This window comes from Panthera pardus, unplaced genomic scaffold, assembly GCF_024362965.1.
Source record: "Panthera pardus isolate Hobbes unplaced genomic scaffold, ASM2436296v1 HiC_scaffold_2, whole genome shotgun sequence".
NCBI lineage: Eukaryota > Metazoa > Chordata > Mammalia > Carnivora > Felidae > Panthera > Panthera pardus.
Genome location: NW_026526765.1, coordinates 115,140,919 through 115,159,897, shown reverse-complemented (window position 1 = coordinate 115,159,897; position 18,979 = coordinate 115,140,919). Strand labels below are relative to the sequence as shown.

Sequence of the window (18,979 nt, the reverse complement as noted above, 5' to 3'; positions counted from 1 at the left end):
TTATTTTTAAATTTGTCATCTTCACTCTATTTTAGTTACATAGCTTTTGTCAGTTATATGTGATTCAGATATCTTCTTCCACTCTTTTGTCTTGCCTTTTTACTCTCTTAATGATATATATATATATATATATATATATATATATACATATATATATATATATATATATACACACACACACACACACACACATATATATTTTTTGGTCGTCAACTTATCCTTTATTAAAATAGTTTACTTTGTAGTTCTTAACTAGCTGGGCATTCCACTGCACCACTATTGATGTCATCTATGATGTCATGAGTGTGGCGGCCATCAACATTGCAGCCCACAGACTGAGTGGTCCCCATAATCTCTTTAATGGTTCCAGAGAGTTCCCTGGCTAATGATCCATGCCGCATCTCTCAGGCAATGTTGACAATCTCATCAAAAGTGATATTTCCACTGTGCTTAATGTTTTTCTGCTGCTTTCTGTCTCTTGGACGTTCCTTAGGGCTTTGATAATCAGGGCGGAGGCAGAAGGTACCACTTCAGTCTGGGCCTGTCTGTTCTGAATGGTCAGTTTCACTGTAATCCTCAGACCCTTCCAATCACCAGTTGCCTTGGCGATGTCATCACCAACCTTTTTACTCCCTTAATGATATTTTTTGATTAACAGAAATTCTTAGTTTTAGTTCACTCTGATTTATCAAACTTAAGTTTTGGTTAATAATTTTATGTACTATTTAGTAAAATATAAAAATAATTCTCTCATTTTATTTTCTAGAGGCTTTGTTGTTTTGCCTTTCACAGTTATATCTAAAATCCACATGTGATTGATTTTTGGATGTAAAAGCATGTGGGTCAGATTAAATTCCCCTTGGCTTTCTAGTCCACCAAGTGCCATTTATTGTCATTACTTTTGACCAATGAATCCAACCACAAAAAATATTCTTTAACTGTAATATTTTGGTAAAAGCAAAAGTATTAAATGTTTATTGAAGGTCCTCTCGTATGTAAATGTTTAACATTGTTTTAATTCATGGTTTTTAAAAATATTAAGTTAGTGTGAGCTGTAAAATATTTTTAAAGCAAAACTTCCAAGAAACTTTGAAATATCAAAGGAGTGATATTCGGTTTTATTAGGGTATTCTGGGCTTTAGCCAGTTTTGATTTGTTTCATCTCCTTCCATGCCTTTTTCTGTTAATGACATATATAATACATGGAGTAATATTTTATGGAATCATCCTTAAAAACTGCAGAACTGATTTTTAACCATTTACTTTTCAGGAAACGTTTTGATGGTAAATTACAATCGGAGTCAACTAATACTGCAAAAACCAAGAGAGATGCAGATTTCGAGGGCACAGATGAACCCATATTTGGAAAGAAGCCTAGGGTAGAAGAATCAATAAATGAAGATTTAAGGTAGTATTCCCATTGGCATAAATGTCAGTAACTCTTAAATGGTTGCGTGAAGTTTTGAAAATTACTTAAATGATGCTACTTTATGAAAGTGTTAAATTCAAGAAATGAAAAATGTATTTTAGTTATACATTCATACAAAAATATAGAACATCTGTATAAGTTTGGGGAAATGGAAGACAATATAGAAGAGTCATCTTTTAATGTTTTAGAATCCAACTTGTGAGAAAGAATCGTGAAGTCTGATTTTTTTTTTAAGAAAAAAACCCCACATTTCCTTTATTTATTAATGTCAAAGAATAGGATGGAACACAGAGAGTGGAATAAATGGAAAGAATAAAACTGACCCAATGGAAAAAGTAATTGAAAAGGAATGTTAAGAGGAATTAGATTTTTACTGTTATGTGTTGGAATAGAGTGGCTCTGAATCTCAAGACTGCTATCAGTGAGGGAGACCATGGATTTCTCTGACTGAAATAGCTGGTATTTCTCTTCTCTTTATAAAAGTTGGTGTCATTTACTTAGGTTAACCTGTTTGTTATTGTGTGATGGATCTTCACAGCTTCTTTCTTCTTTTATGCCATATTTTGGCTTGGCACTACCATGAAGAATTTACTCTGAATTTTTTAAACTAGTTAGCTCTTGTAGTTAGCAGAAGTTACTACTGTAAATGGTGGTAGATGTGTCACTGAAATATTTCTGATACACCGTTTTCCAAAGCTAGTGGAATAGGTTACAGTATAATAGTGGCAATTTAAAATCATTGTTGCTTATTATAGTAACCCTTGGGTTTTGTTCAAAGTATGATTGGTTATTGATTTAAATAAAAATCAAAAGTAAATAAGAATAATCTAGTATAAAAATACATCTATTTTTCTTTACTTTGTCCACAGTCATGTCCTTTCAGAATCTAAACAGAACCTAGATGAGTATAACTTAAGATTTTGAATAGGGAACACTTCTGTTAATTATAGCAATGTCTGTATTAAGCTAGTTTATTTTGTACTCTCTGTCATGTAATGGTTTTTATAATGAGCTTCATGTTTTGAAGTAGTGACAGTGCTTTGGAAGGGGTACTTTTTTTTTAAATAGTTACTGGAATTCAGCTGACATAATTCTTTGAATAATCCACTTGGCATCTGTTCTGTATTTGTAAAATAGATGTTAACTGATTTTGAATTCTCAGCCTATATGTGAATAATGTGAAAACTTTTTTGAATATTCTTAATAGCCAGATTTTTTCCAACTTGTAATACTCATAATTAGGCAGTTTCCTTTTCCTTAGCAATTCATACAGGAGGCTTATTATCTAATCATAGAAAAATAATGTATTTTAACACAGCTTTAATACTTTTTTTTTTTTAAGTTTGGCTGACTTGATGCCCAGAGTCAAGGTACAATCAGTTGAAACTGTTGAAGGATGTACACATGAGGTAAGCACAAACAGTATATGGAAGTTGGTGTTATAAATGGAAGTTTGCTTTGGACTATCTAATATGATCAGCAAGCCATTTAGCCTCAGGGGCTTTAGAAACAATTACAGTTTCTGTAGGGTATATAGTCAGGTGGAAGGAGCTGGGGTTTTGTATCCTAACCTGAGCTAGTATCTTGAACAGCACTTTATCTTGAACAGCACTTTATCTAACTACAGTCTTGGATAAATTTCTTAACCTTTTTTTTTTTTTAATGTTTATTTTTGAGAGACCTAGAGACAGGGCACAAGGGGGGAGAGGCAGACACACATAATCCGAAGTAGGCTGCAGGCTCTGAGCTGTCAGCACAGAGTCTGATATTGGGGTTTGAACTCATGAACCGTGAGTGAGATCATGACCTGAGCCAAAGTTCGATGCTTAACCAACTGAGCCACGAGGCGCCCCAAATTTCTTAACCTTTTTGACATTGTTTTTAAAAATTTTTAAATTTGGAATAATGTGTTGGTTGTGAAGATTATAGAAGAAAATTAGTGTAAGGTACCCAGCACAGAGTAGGTGTTCAATACCCATTCATCCCCTTACTCCTAAAGTCAAGTAATAGTGCCATTTTATAGGTCACATGCTTTCTCATGTCCTGCTCTGATTACTGATACATTGCAATTTCATTATTCGCCACAATGTGGTAACCGCTGATAGCTTGTAGTACCCCTTTTAGAAGAATTTATAAATATAAGGGACTAAAAAACGTTAAGAGAACTGTAACACTGTTTATACTAATAAAATCTTATTAAAAGTCTTTATTGACTAAGCAGAGTAATTCCGAATTAAAATGACTTTTGATAAACATTTATAACCTTATTTTTTTAAATACCTGTTTTTTAGCACTTGTTTCTATGAGTTCCTTTGTATTCCTTTAGAATAGCACTTAGTTTGGAATTTGTAATACCCATTTGATCATTCAGTACTTATGTTAGACCCTATTCAATGCTCTGGTATTAAAAAAGATGAGGGGAGGGAGGCCACACAATTTGCTCTTAAGAGGTCACAAGTTCTTACTGTCCTTCACAATTCTCCACAATCCCTCCTTCTGTCACTTCTCAGTTTTTTAGCAGCTAACTTTACCTTTTACTTCATTTAGAGGGTTGAGGCTATCACATTGGAGTGTCCTCTGTTTATAACCTTCTTCACCAAGCCTGTTCACACCTGTCCTGTCCACTAAAAGGAAAAGGCAATGCTAAGGAGGCTTGTTCAGTTAGTGTTCTTAGTTGTAACTTGTCATGCTTTCACAATGACCTAGAAGCCTTCATTTTCCCTTGTTTCTAGAGTTGAGTCTCTTCTGTATTTGCCCTTCCCTATCAGCATATGAATATTCAGAAGATTCTCTTATTCTAGGTTGCTTTTCAGCCACTATGTTGTTTTTTTTCCCCCTTTTGTGGTCATTTAATCAGTATATATCTTTAGAGTGCCAGGAACATTGTATGATTCACTAAGTATAAAGAAATAGAAGAGATGTGGTCCCTTACTTTTGAGAGTTGCTATTGAGTGCTCTGCTAGGAAAATCCCTGCTAGACTAACTTGCCATTCATTTTTATAAATACACTATAATTAGATTTCTTCTTTCTCCATTTCTTTCAAACTGTTGTCACAAGAATCACCAATGACTATTTAGTATGTCTGTTTGACTCTTGATCATTTTGCTGGTTTTTTATTTATCTGACTCCTTAGTCTCTCTTTTCTGCCTATTACACGTTAGTGTTACCCAGACTGTTCTCAGAGAATAAAAACAAAAACTTTTTGATTCTTATACATGTGAAACATAACCTATTATTCTTGCTGCTGTTAAATCTTATAGAAGCTAAAATCTTAATTGCTTCACATTGATGTTCTTGGTTCATGTCATAGAAAGTACCAAAAGAGATGTGAGAGGGTCACTCAACTGATCAGATACAGCCATATAGGTTAATCATATCTTATTGGGGATCATAACATGATTTGGAGTCTAGGCTTCAGATTTTCAGATCCAGAAATTTGATTTTCTCAGTGTACCAACAGTTGTGCTTTCTTGGATAGACTCACTTTTGTCATATTCATAAGAGATGGAGGTATACAAAAACATGTCATTTCCTTAATTTAAAGCATAAGTAGTTTTCTCACTATCAAACTACCTGTAAATTTCTTAGAATACTAATAAAGGGGAATATACAGTATTAAGGGTAAGACTAGTGAAAACTATTCTGTCCCCCAGAAGTATTCATTCATTAATAAAAACACTTGATAAGTGTTTCTTAATGTATGCAGGATAAAATACCACATTCTTACTTATCTCACCTTTATAGATTACATTTAGAATGTCACAGTCTTTCTAACACATTCATTATATTGGGTATATTCATTAGGTTTCATAATTTACTAAGTTTCACTATTTTAAATTACGATCAGAGTCTAGTTATTCATTTTTTAAATACACTCCACATTGTGGTTATATGTTTGACCCTGAGCAACATGAGTTTGAATACAGATTTTTTTTTTTTTTTTTTTTTTTAAAGTAAGCTTCATGCCCAGTATGGAGTCCAACTTGGGGCTTGAATTCATGACCCTGAGATAAGAGTCAAATGCTTAACTGAGCCACCCAGGTGCCCCTAAATGTAGACTTTTTTTTTTTTTTTTATAAATACAGTACTGTAAATATATATTCTCTTCCTTAGGATTTTCTTAATTTCATTTTCTCTAGCTTACTTTTTCATAAGAATGCGGTATAAAATACATGTATATAATATGTGTTAATCAACTATATTACCAGTAAGGCTTCTGGTTAACAGTAGGCTACTGATAGTAAAGTTTTAGGGGAATCAGAAATTACACGTGGATTTTTGACTGCATGGGGGGTAGGGGGGGTTGTTGCCCCAAACCCCGTGTTCACGGGTCAGCTGTAATTGAGTTGGAAATTTACTGAAGATTTCTTAGTATTTCTAAGGTGGATAATCTCATGTAATACTTGCTTATTTAGGTTTTGCTCTTATAAATTATTTCTAATTTTAGTGTGTACCTTATTTTGCCCCTGTGCATTATTTAAACACTAAATGGTTTAATTCTTGGGAATTTAGATACATTATGAACTGCTGCTCTCCAGATCTTTTTTTTTTTTTTTTTTTTTACACTTTTATTTCAGAGAGAGCGCGAGTACCCACACAAGCTAGGGAGAGGGGCAAAGGTAGGGAGAGAGAGAATCCCAAGCAGGCTCTATGCACAGCATGAGCCTGACACAGGTTTCAGAGAGAGAGAGAGTGAGTACCCACACAAGCTAGGGAGAGGGGCAGAGAGAAGGAGAGAGAGAATCCCAAGCAGGTCTATGCACAGCATGAGCCTGACAGAGGTGTATCGATCCCACCACCCTGGGATCATGATCTGAGCTGGGTTGGGCACTCAGCCGACTGAGCCACCCAGTTGCCCCTGCTCTCCAGATATTAACCTTCTTTACTGGAGAAAAAGAAAGTTTCTGCTTTAGGAAATACGGAGTATTATTTTATTCTACATGGTTTTCTTTCATGTGACAGCATCCGTTTTTATGTCCATTTAGCTTTTTTGAGCATTCCTTAATATTAGGCAGTACATTACATGTGGAAAATACAAAGATAGCTAAGATAGGTCCTAGACCTTAATAAACACAATTTCTTTAGGGAAATGGACTTAAAGGGTTTTAATCCCCTTACCGTTAGATAAACATAAGTAGAGGTTTTTTGATTATTGTAGCTTTAGCATTTGTCTTGTTCTTAAAAGCAGTTATTTAATTTTATAGTGTCTAAGACTGTAGCAGACCCTATCACTTGTACTTTTCAAGCCAGCATTAACTATGGAATGTTGAATGTTCATCAGTTCTCGAATAGTAAGTTGGTGATTTTTGTTTTAACATTAGGTTGCACTTCCTGCAGATGAAGATTATTTACCACTTAAACCTCGAGTTGGAAAAGCTGCAAAGGTCTGTACTTTGGGCAATACAGTTTGTACAGTTTTGTGTCTCTTTTCTAAAAATCTTAAAGATAAATTCTTTCAAATGAGATTTTTATACTTCCCAGTGTGTGTATACCAAGAAGAAGCTACCTGAAGTCAAATGTAATGAGAACCAAATCAGTAAACTACCATGAAGAAAATCATGCATGATGTGATGAGATTTTTAAAAATGAAAGTAATGATTCTCCACATTCTTAAAGAATTTAATGAAAAATATGTCAGTCTTTCTCTAGAAAAAAAGCATGTGTGCAATGTCACACATATAGTTTGAGAAGTTTAACAAGCTTTTAATGAAACTTTAATGCTTATGTTAAATTGATTTTGAAGTACTGGTAGACCTTAAATGATAATTCAGAGTCATTTTTTTTCTCTGAATGAAAAACGGAGCATTTCTTCAAGTCTAGTAGATGTATTATTCTGCCTCTGCTCAGGGAACTTAAGTGAACTCGAGCAGAGTTCCCATCCGAATGGAAAGAATACCTATTTTAGGGGTTGCTGTGAAGGTTAATAATATATGGAAAATGTGTTGCACAGTGCCTACCACAAAACGTGGACAAATGGCAGTGTTACTCTGTTATAACTAATATAACGTGTATGTTAGCATAGTAAGTTGAAAGATAGCAGAATTAGCTTCTGTGCTGTTTAAAGATGTTTTTTTAGTCTTCCTGATTTTCTCTGGTGGGTAGCATAATTTTTAAATAGAATCATAAAGAAGTGTTCCCAGAATGCTTCTGGGGGGGCTAGCATCTCTTGATTTTAAGTGTGTTCTGATATGGCTAGATATTTTCATGCCAATACTGTTTTTTTCTTTTATAGGAATACCCGTTCATTCTTGATGCTTTTCAAAGAGAAGCCATTCAGTGTGTTGATAATAATCAGTCTGTTTTAGTATCTGCACATACATCAGCAGGAAAAACTGTATGCGCTGAGTGAGTAGCTTTCTATTTAAAGGAAATTTTAGGCCTGTTAATATTTGTTCCTATGCTGGTTTCTGATGTTATATTCTCTTGTTGGATTGACTCCTTTATTATTATATAATGTCCTTTTTTTATTTCTTATTATAGTCTTCGTTTTAAAGTCTATTTTGTCTGATCTGAGTGTGGTCTTCCCTGCTTAATTTTGGTTTCCATTTGCATGGAGTATCCTTTTCCCGTTCCTTTACTTTCAGTCTGTGTGTGTCCTTATATCTGAAGCGAGTCTCTTTAGGCAGCATATAGCTGAGTTTTGTGGTTTTTATTCCATTCAGCTATTCTGTGTCTTTTTATTTGGGAATTTAGTCTATCTACATTTAAAGTAATGATAGATATGTACTTATTGCCATTTTATTAATTGTTTTCTGGCTGTTTTGTGTTCCTCTTTTCCATTCTTGTTTTACTGTGTACTTTTTAAAAGAATTTTTGAAATAACTTTTTTTTTTAATCTCACCCTTTACAAGTTTAAATTTTGGGGCTCCTGGGTGACTCAGATGATGATTAAGCGTCTCACTTCAGCTCAGGTCATGATCTCCGGGTTCATGAGTTTGTACCCTGTGTTGGGCTCCCTGCTGTGGAGTGGCTCCCACAGAGCCACTTCAGATCCTCTCTCCCCCTCTCTCTGCCCCTCCCCTGCTAGCATGCTCGCTCGCTTGCTCTCTCTCTCCCTCGAAAATAAATAAAAACTAAGAAAAAAATTCTTTTTACTGTTGAAATTTTTTTGATTTTTGCAAGTAAAGACAGTTTTACTTCTTTCTATTTTAAATACTTTTAATGTCTTGCCTTTTTGAACTGACTAGCACAGCCTAGTACAATGTTGAATGGAAGAGATGAGAGAGGACATCCTTGCCTTGTTCCTGATATTAAGTCTTCATCAGCATGTTGTTATCTATAGGTTTTTCTTAGATGCTTTTTATCATTTTAAGGAAGTTCACTTCTGAGTTTGCTTGTGTGTGTTTATATGCCTATAGAATATTTTGCTATTGTATTTTGTCCAATTTTTTTTCTGTTAATATAATGAATACATTAATTTTCAAATAATAAACCAGCCTGAGATAAACCACAAGGTTATGATACATACGCTTGTAATAAACTGCAGTATTGTGATTTATAAGATACATATTTAGTCATTTTGATGACCAAATATGTTTCTTGTATGTATTTAGTCTTCATCCATGGTTCCTGGGTCAAGACTTCTAAAACCCTTGGAATTTCATGTGATAAGAGCAATAAAGGTCTTTTGTTAGGTTTTAATGAGTTGACTTTGGATGGACTGGTTGCCAGGAGAATCAGCTATGTGATCCCTGTAGAATAGAGGGAAGAGGGCTGAGGGTTAAATCAGCCACTGACCAATGATTTAGTCGTGACTGTGATGTGAAGCTTCCATAAACCCAAAAGGACTCAGGTTAGTGAGGTTCCAGGTTGGTGAACATGTGCAGATGTTCTGGGAACAGATGTTCCAGAATAGTGCACACCTGGATAGGAAGGGCATTGGGAGATCTTCATCCTTTCCCCATACCTTGCCCTGTGTATTTCTTCATCTGGTTGTTGATTTGTATCCTTTAATATAATGGCAAATATAATTAGTATATTTACTGAGCTCTGTGAACCGCTCCAGCAAATTAATCTGAACCAAGGAGGAAGTTGTTGGAACCCTCTATCTGAAATCACTTGGTCAAAAGCACAGGTATCTGGCCTGGAGCTTGCTACTGGCATCTGAAGTGGGGGCTGGAGGACAGTGTTAACTGAGCCCTTAATATGTAGAATCTGAGGCTGTCTCTGGGGAGTGTCAGAATTTAGTTGAATTCTCAGACACCCTGCTAGTGCCTGAGAATTGGTTGGTGTTGTGAGTGGGGGACCCTCTCCCATGTTTGAATTGGGTCTAGGAATCCCCCCAAAATTCATGTTGGTAGATACATTATTGGATTAGATTTGCTTAAATTGTGGTAAGCATTTTTGCTTATGTTCATGAAGGATTTTGGTCTGTAGTTTTATTGTAGTATCTTTTTTTGGTTTTGGTATCAGGGTAACGTTATCTGTTTTTTTTACAGATTAGTCTGCTAAACTGATGCTGTCTGAACAGCGTCATTTTTCTTCTTCTTAAAGAAACACTTTTACATTTAATGGTAGCACAAATCTCTTGATGAAAAATTCTTTTAATTTTTTCTTTCTTTTGGTAAAGATTTTATTTTTAAGTAATCTCTCCATCCAATGTGGGGCTCAAACGCCCAACTGCAAGATACTAGAGTTGCATGGTCCTCCATCTGAGCCAACCAGGTGCCACTCTTCCACCTTTTGTATATCTAAAACATCTTTTACTTTGCCTTCATTTTTGACAGATACTTGCAGTCAATAAAGAATTCTAATTCCTCTAAGAGTATTTTTTGACTTGCATAGTTTATGACAGGAAATCCCTGTCATCCTTACCTTGTTCCTCTGCAGATAATGTATCGTTTTTTTCTTGGCTACTTTTAATTAAGATTTTATCTTTATCAGGGTTTTAACCAGTTTATTTATTTTTAGAGAGAGAGAGAGAGGAGAGCATGAGCTCTGGGGAGAGGGGCAGATGGCGAGAGAGAATCATAAGCAGGCTCCATGCTCAGTTTGGAGCCGTGCTCCATCCCATGACCCTGGGATCATGACCTAAGCAGAAATCAAAATTAGGCACTCAGCCCACTGACCCACCCAGTCACCCCTTAACCAATTTATGAGGAGGCTTGATGTAGTTTTTTTCATGTTTCTTGGACTTTGGGTTTGTTTTTCCATGTTGCCTCTGGCTTCTCTTCTTTAAGGTCTCTGATTACTATTACATTGGGCTACTTAAAGTTGCCTCATGATTCATTGATACTGTGTTCATTTTGGGCCTGTTCTAATGCTGTATCTTCCAATTCATTAATCTTTGCTTCTGCATTGTCTAATATGTCATTAGTCCCATTCCACGTATTTTTATCTCAGATGTTGTTATTTGTTATTAGCTCAGATTTTCCTTGCTGGAAGTTTATTTTTATGTGTGGTGGTTTTTTTTGTTTTTTGTTTTATTTCCCATTTGTCTTACTACTTAACTTTTTTTAGCTTCTTGAACATATGGAATACTGTTTACAAGCTGTTTAAATGTCTTTGTTACTGCTTTTTTCATTTGTGTTACTTCTAATCTGTTTTGATTGACTTTTCCCTGCGTTATAGGTCCATATTTTCCTCCTCCTGCATATTGTTTTGATGGAATGTTTGGCTGTTGTTAATTTTCATCACTGTCTTGGAGCAGTTTGATTATGATGTGACTTTACATAGCTCTTCTCATGTTTCTTGTGCTTGAGTTTGTTGGGCTTCTCAGATCTGTAGGTTTATTATAGTTTTCATCAAATTTGGGATAATTTCAGCAATTTTTTATTTCAAACATTCCCCTTCCTCCTTTTTCCTTGGGATCTTCACTTAAACTTGTATCATGCCTCTTTAAGTTGTCTCACAGCCCACTTACTGTGGGTTTTTTGGAGTTTTTTGGAGTTTATTCTGTGTTTTTCACTTTGGACAGCTTTTCTTGTTAGGTCTTCAAGTTTAATCATCTTTTTTTCCGCCATGTCTAATCTGATTTTAATTCTATCCAGTGTATTTCAAATCACACAATGGATTTTTCATCTCTACGAGTTTGATTTGGGTCTTTTAATTTTTTCCATTGTTTTTTTCTTACTGCTTTGTCTTTGTCATTCAGTTTGATAATGTTTCTAGGTGTGATTCTTTTTCATTTTTCCTGCTTGGGTTTATTGTATATGTCAAATCTGTAGATTAATATATTTCTTTTTAAAACAAATTTAGGAAGTTTCTCACTGTTATTTTTTCACATAGTTTTTTCTTTTTCCTCACTTTGAAACTTCCACTGGGACACTGAGGTTGTCTCTTTTTTACTTTCTTTAGATTTGATAATTTTTGTTGATCTATCTTCATATTTACTGATACTTTGTTCTGTCATCTCAAATCTGCTCTTGAACCCATCTAGTGAATTCTTCATTTCAGTTATTATACTTTTCACCTGTAGGGTTTTCATTTATGTATAAGTATAAACACAATATCTCTCTGTTCAGATGGCCTGTTTATTGAATAATTACCCTCTATTTCCTTTAATTCTTAGAATATGGCTTCCTTCCATTTTTTGGACTTGTTTCTGATAGCTGCTTTGAAGTCTGTGTCTGCTAAGTCCAATATCTGGGCCCACTGAGAATTAGTTTCTCATGACTGCTTTTTTCCCTAAGGATGGATCATACTTCCCTGTTTCTTTTATCTTCTAATGTTTTGTTCGAAAGTGGACATTTTAGATAATATATTGTAGCATCTCTATATCCTTTTTTCTTTCATATCTTTCCCAAAGTTTGTGTTTGATCATGTTTGGACAGCTTTTAATTTTTTGTCTAACTATTCGAGAAATATGGTTATATGGTTGTGATATTATTATTTCCTCAAATAGGTTATAAGCCTTTTGTGGGCCAGACTGTGTTTTAAACAGGAAGACTCTACCACAATGCTAACTTTAGTCATCATGGTCTATATTTAAATACTTAATTAAATTTTCTTTAGAAAACCAAAACTACTTTATTGCATTTTGTTAATAGCTATGGAGGAACTTTTCCATAATTAGACCTACCATAATTCCAGGCAAGGACTGATTTGGTATCTATTACATGTGGGAATGAATACATATGGATGAACTTATTTTTGAAACTCAAAAGAGCAAAGCTCATTTTCCAATGTTCAGTAATTGTTTATGCTCTATGTGTGTATAAACAGACAGGCAGAGGCTCTCAACTTTTGGAGGCTCATTTATAGAACCAAAAGTGTTTTACTTGGAAGAAATAGGGTAACCATTAGTAATCTTTTGGTATTAATAATTAAGTTACATTAACTCCAAGAGACCAGAGTTAAATATTCTTGTTTGGTTAGACCACTACATTTCAGATTTATTATAATTATTATTTTAATAGTTTGTCAGTAGTGATTAGAACAAGATACTCATGTTCTGCCAAGTCCATTGAAAATAAGTAATTAGGGGAAGTTGTGACAATTTATATATCAACAGAATTTTTAAATTACATACTTTAAAGAAAAGGTTTTGTAAATACTTGATTCTTATTTGCTTTCCCATTTCTAGGTATGCCATTGCATTGGCCTTAAGGGAAAAACAGCGTGTAATATTCACTAGCCCAATTAAGGCTCTGAGTAACCAGAAATACCGAGAAATGTATGAAGAGTTTCAAGATGTTGGTTTGATGACCGGAGATGTTACTATTAATCCTACAGCATCTTGTCTTGTTATGACCACAGAGGTAATTTATATGGTGCCTCATCCAGTCTTTCCTTTTAAATTTAATTAATGTATTTATTCACTTAGTACACCTAATGCGTTTTTACTTGCTCTATATAAACAAAATGTAATGCTTTATTTTCTGAGATTTACTTGACAGGGAAAAAAGTTCATCTTAAAGGTCTATTTTTAGTAATTACATAAATTTAGTTGTAAATTTTAATATTTCTATTATTTGTCATATGATATAGATTTTTTTCACCAAATATTTTTATTTTTAATTAAAAAACGTTATTTTTTGAGAGAGAGTGCACTCGCAAGCAGGGGAGGGGCGGAGAGAGAGGGAGGGAGAGAATTAAGCAGGCTCCACACTCAGCACAGAGCCAGTGGTGTGGCTTGATTTCACAAACGTGAGATCATGACCTGAGCTGTAATCAAGAGGCAGACACTTAACTGACTGAGCTCCCCGGGTAATCCCGTCAATTTGTTTTCATGTCACTGACAATAAGTCTTTAAAAATATTTGGTGAGGGGCACCTGGGTGGCTCATTCGGTTAAGCCTCAAGACTCTTGATTTCGGTTCAGGTCATGATCTCATTGTTTGTGAGGTCCAACCCCTCATGGGGTTCTGTGCTGACAGTGAGGATCTGCTTAGGAGTCTCTCTCTGCCCCTCCCCCGCTCTTACCTGTGTGTGTGTGCTCTCTCTCAAAAAATAAACGTTAAATAAAAAGAAAATAGAGTTTTGTATACATAGTTTCATATAAGTAGTGGCTTTTCCTTCCACTTTTTATTTTTGTATCTTAGTGTTGATACAAATACATAAATAAGTTCTTTTAAAATGCCCAGTTTAGTTTCCTCCCATAATAACAGTTAAGTTTTACTTAAAACCTATATGTTTATATCTTATGTTTTGAATACAATCAGTTATCTTTGCTATACCAAGTAATTTCATACGTACTTGATTTATATCCCTGCATTTTATAAGGACATGGTACAACAGAGTGTAAATTAGCTTCTGGTCTGCAGAGTCAACCAAAAACATTGCTCACTTTTCATTTTGGTTCCCAAAGTAAGTTTCCACTCTCAAAACTTTTTCCCATGTGTGGAAGATTTTCTTTAACTCAAAAATCAGGATACTGGTTGCCAGAGAGCATCCATGTTGTGAGATGAAGTAGAAAAAATCAGTAAACAGCATAAGGTACCATGTGTTGGATAGAAGATAATTTTAAGTTACTCTCATATGCTACATAGTGTGGATCTTGTGATGAGTGTTGTATGTACAATGAAGTGGCTTCATACTTGAGATATATGGAAATAGGAGTGATAATTCTCTCCATGGATTGTACCTGATTACTAACTATTGAAAAGCCATTTATTTTGGTTTTATGAGAGAAGGAATATTATTTGATTTATGAAATGTATTTAAGATGTAATCTCCTAAAATTATTTTAATACTTCTATTAAAAAAGCATTTCTAAAATTTCTTGTTAGAAAGAACTTGTGTCACAATTTTGTGAAATCATTTATATTTTTTTTAGATTTTGAGAAGTATGCTGTACAGAGGTTCTGAAGTTATGCGAGAAGTTGCTTGGGTCATATTTGATGAAATTCATTACATGAGAGATTCAGGTATATTCTGCCATGTTGAGATGTGTGCCATGTATTTTCCTTAAGAAGGGCATTAGGAATTTTGAAGAACTAGTTAAATTTTGCTTTGAATTTTCATGTGGCTAGAGTTCTAATAGATTTTCCACTACATTGTGAGAAACAAGATATAATACTTCAGATAGGATCTCATTTAACTTTAGTTTCTTAAATAGTAATCAGGTAAGAAAAAATGCAAATTCTTACAAAACAATTGGAATTAAAACTAGTTTGTTTTTAATAGACAATGCTCCAAAATAACTGTTAAAGAATTTTTAAAACTTTTAGCCTACAGAGTTAACTTTCTTGATTTTTCGTTACTATTTTAGTTTTTAAAAACTAAGAAATGCATGGTTATGGTAAAAAAAAATACTAAGGATTATGAAATAAAAATGAGAAAAAATTATAATTATCCCTTTACTTGAACTATTACACTATTGTAAGGACTAGTAGGTATACTTGGACTTTTGAGTGGAGCTGGGAGGGCTAATGGTTACTTTTAAAAGTTAAATATTTAGTATGTACACAATTAAAGTAAAATTCAGTTTTTATTTAAACTAAAATACTGAGTTAACCTGTATTTGTAGTAGAAGTAACAAATTCATAAAAGTAGGTTTTGAATAGGTCTGTTTTGGTTTTAAAATTCTGAATCCTGGGGGTGCCTGGGTGGCTCAGTCATTTGAGTGGCTGACTTCAGCTCAGGTCATGATCTCATAGTCCGTGAGTTTGAGCCCTGCGTTGGGCTCTGTGCTGACAACTCAGAGCCTAGAGTCGGCTTCCAATTCTGTGTCTCCCTCTCTTTCTACCCCTCCCCTGCTTACTCTGTCTGTCTCTGAAAAATAATAAACATTAAAAAAAATTTTTTTTTAATAAAATTCTGAATCCTGTATTGATACATTTATTTTAGAGGAAAATTCTCACACTGATTCTTTTTTCCATTTAAATAAAAACTGACATGATTTTACTGCTCATTAAATCTTTCATATCTAGAGATCATGAGGGTAATTTGGATGAAAGTTGCCTTAGAGTAAAGTAACAGTGTGTCTTTGAAATTTGTTGCTGTATAACTTTTCTAAAAGTTATTAACTTTGTTTTCTCAAAATGAAATGGAAATACTGTTTCCATTGTCATGGGACTCTTATGCTGTGTGAGAAGTTTCAGTCTGGAGCTACTCCAGAGGCTGTAATTGTAGAGTACATTGTGCTTTTAGTGATTTAGTCTCCCACTTTTCTACTGGGTAAATTCACAGTAAGAACCATAGTAGTTTTCAGTAGGGATTTGTAGCTAAAAATATTTGTGTAAAGTGATCTGCATTTCTAATTAATGAGCTTGGGATAAGATAATTTTAGATTACTTACCAATAAAGTGACTCTGAATTCCAAGGTATATTTGGTTTTTTTTTTCAGAGCGTGGTGTTGTATGGGAAGAAACTATTATTTTGCTTCCTGACAATGTCCACTATGTCTTTCTTTCGGCTACTATTCCAAATGCCCGACAGTTTGCTGAATGGATTTGCCATTTACATAAACAGGTATTTTCTTTGTTTTTTGAAGTCTTCAATACTTAAAATGTTAAGTTGTGATTGCTATCTTATATACTTTGTTCTTGATACTGCCCTAGAATTAAGAAAACCTTTTAATGTGAAATTACTTCTCAAGTCAAGCAAGCTCATCAGAATCAACTGACTAGCTTTTTACAAGTGTGTATTTTTTTTTAAATTTATTTATTTATTTTGAGAGAGACAGAGCATGAGTGGGGGAGGGGCAGAGAGAGATGGGAAGGTGGGGAGAGAGAATCCCAAGCAGGCTCTGCGCTGTCAGCACAGAGCCCAGCACAGGGCTTAAACTCACAAAACCGTGATACCATGACCTGAGCTGAAACCAAGAGTTGGAAGCTTAACCAGCTGGGCCACCCAGGTGCCCCTTAAGTTTGTATTTCTGAGTGCCATCTTAAACCCAATATGTCAGCATCTCCTGGAGTAGGGTCTTGGGAGCTCTGACTTTTAAAAGCTCCCAAGTTGATCCTGGTGGTCTGCCAGGTTTGGAAACTAATGCATTTATTCATAGAGTGAGCCCTCTGAGAAGAGAATTTCCTCTAAGACCTCAGTACCAGGAAAAAGCTGGGCATTTCCTGAGCATGTGATATGATTTTTCTGTGAACACAGTCACATGTTTTCCTTTTGCTTTTGTGGTCCAACTTTTGCAGCAGTATAGGGCCTTATGGCAAACATTTGTTTATGTGTACTAAATTTATTCTTGGTTTTGTTTTCCTGCCCTCATTTTTCCTTTGTACCAATATTCTTACAAAGTATTATCTGTTCATAAGGTCTCTAATTGTGTTTTTCTAACACCTATGTTGCTTCTGTACAATAGAAACCTAGTGGATCTTCAACCTGCTGATTTAGTAAAGCTTTGAAAACTCACTCTGGGTCAGACAAGTCCCATTTACCTCAGGGAGCATTCTGTTTCACCATACCACTGCAGTGTAGTAACAGCATCTTCTTTAATTTTAGTATCACAAGTCTAGGGTATGAATCCAAGGTCTTTATTGAAACTCAAATCATATATCTGGCCCTAATTAGGGTATTGATAAAATTGAATAGATGGTAATGTCATTTGAGAGCTGATTTTTCCACATTTTTCTCTTGCCTTGTTTTAAAAATTTTTAGTTTTTCTCTTTTTGGGGTGTTGAATTCAAAAGTGTATTTCCCCAAGGTCTTTTACTTAGATCAAATACACAGTATTATTTTGAAGAAATTAAATATTATGTGCCTAATTGTTTTTCATTGTTTTTACAGCCTTGTCATGTAATTTACACAGATTATCGGCCTACACCATTGCAGCACTACATTTTTCCAGCAGGGGGAGATGGCCTGCACCTTGTGGTTGATGAAAATGTAAGGGAGTAATGGTGATTCTTAATCTGTAGTGTCAGGATAGAAGTTCATTTTTTCTTTCGTAAGTAGTTTTATAGTCCAGAATTGTTGGGTTTGTGTGTACTTCTATTTCAAAAATTATATTTAAGACTTGTGTTTGGTTCTCTGTTTCTCTTGTGCATGAATTAAGATTTTTCTTCTTTCCCGGTATTTTAAAATGCCTGGAGAATAGGGATTTAGGATGTGTTTCAGATATGTTATGTTTTGCTTTACCCCCTTTTAGTACCTCTTTATCACCTTTTATTGTACCTTACGCACAACTTTATTTTGTATTTTTTGTTTTACAATTTTTTTAATGTTTGTTTATTTTTGAGAAAGCACGCCTGTGAGCAGGAGAGGGGCAGAGAGGGAGAAAGTGAATCCCAAGCAGGCTCCAGGGTCATTGCCCACAGGGGGCTCATCTCATGACAGTGAGATCATGACCTGAGCTGAAATCAAGGGTCAGATGCTTAACTGAGTGAGCCACCCAGTGTCCCTGTACAACATGTTTTAACTCTTTTAGTGACCTTTGTTATCATTATCGTATTAAATTATTTTTATTTTGAGGAAGGTTTGTTTGGAGGTATGAAAAATGTTTGGATTTTGGTTAAATCTTACTGAAGTAATGTAGAAAAATATTTGATTCCAGGGTGACTTCAGAGAAGATAATTTTAATACTGCAATGCAAGTACTTCGAGATGCTGGTGATTTGGCAAAAGGAGATCAGAAGGGGCGAAAAGGAGGAACAAAAGGTAATTTGAAATTTTGTTAACTTTTTTCCCTCAGGAAGCTGGATAAAGATCTAGATAGTAAATGATAAAATTGGATAAAGGTTCATCTCTTTTTCCTATATGACATTAATTGAGATATAATTCACATACTATACATTTCATCCATTAAAATGTACAATTTAATGGTTACTGGTATATTAACAGAATTATGCAATCATTAACATAGTTTTTTTATTAAGATATAATTCATATACCATAAAAATCACCTTTTTTAAGTGTACAACTCAGTGTATTTTAGTATATTCACAAACTTGTGCAACTACTATCTAATTCCAGAACATTTTCATTAACTCAGAAGGAAACCCTGTATCCATTAGCAAGTATTCCTCATTTTTCCTCACCTCTTCCCGCACCCCTCGGCCTTAGGCAGTCCCTAATCTACCTTCTATTTCTTTTTTCCTTTTTGAACATTTTATGTAACTAGAATCACAATTTGTGTGTTTTTTTGCAGCTTCTTCTTTCACTTAGCTTGTTTTCAAGGTTCATTCATTCTATAGCATATGTCAGTACTTCATTCCTTTTA

At 34.5% G+C, this 18,979-nt stretch overlaps 1 protein-coding gene and 1 pseudogene across 1 annotated transcript in view; one reads left to right on the top strand and one right to left on the bottom strand.

Moving 5' to 3' along the window:
• MTREX (Mtr4 exosome RNA helicase) overlaps nt 1–18,979 on the top strand; it is a 105,900-nt gene that overhangs the window by 7,425 nt on the left and 79,496 nt on the right. Inside the window, exons 2-10 of the mRNA XM_019414251.2 lie at nt 1,271–1,408; nt 2,772–2,838; nt 6,752–6,814; nt 7,663–7,775; nt 12,955–13,129; nt 14,646–14,736; nt 16,158–16,282; nt 17,549–17,647; nt 18,315–18,417. Coding sequence (XP_019269796.1) covers nt 1,271–1,408; nt 2,772–2,838; nt 6,752–6,814; nt 7,663–7,775; nt 12,955–13,129; nt 14,646–14,736; nt 16,158–16,282; nt 17,549–17,647; nt 18,315–18,417 — 974 coding nt within the window. The remainder of the gene's footprint in view (nt 1–1,270; nt 1,409–2,771; nt 2,839–6,751; nt 6,815–7,662; nt 7,776–12,954; nt 13,130–14,645; nt 14,737–16,157; nt 16,283–17,548; nt 17,648–18,314; nt 18,418–18,979) is intronic.
• LOC109246409 (60S ribosomal protein L12-like) lies at nt 212–886 on the bottom strand (annotated as a pseudogene).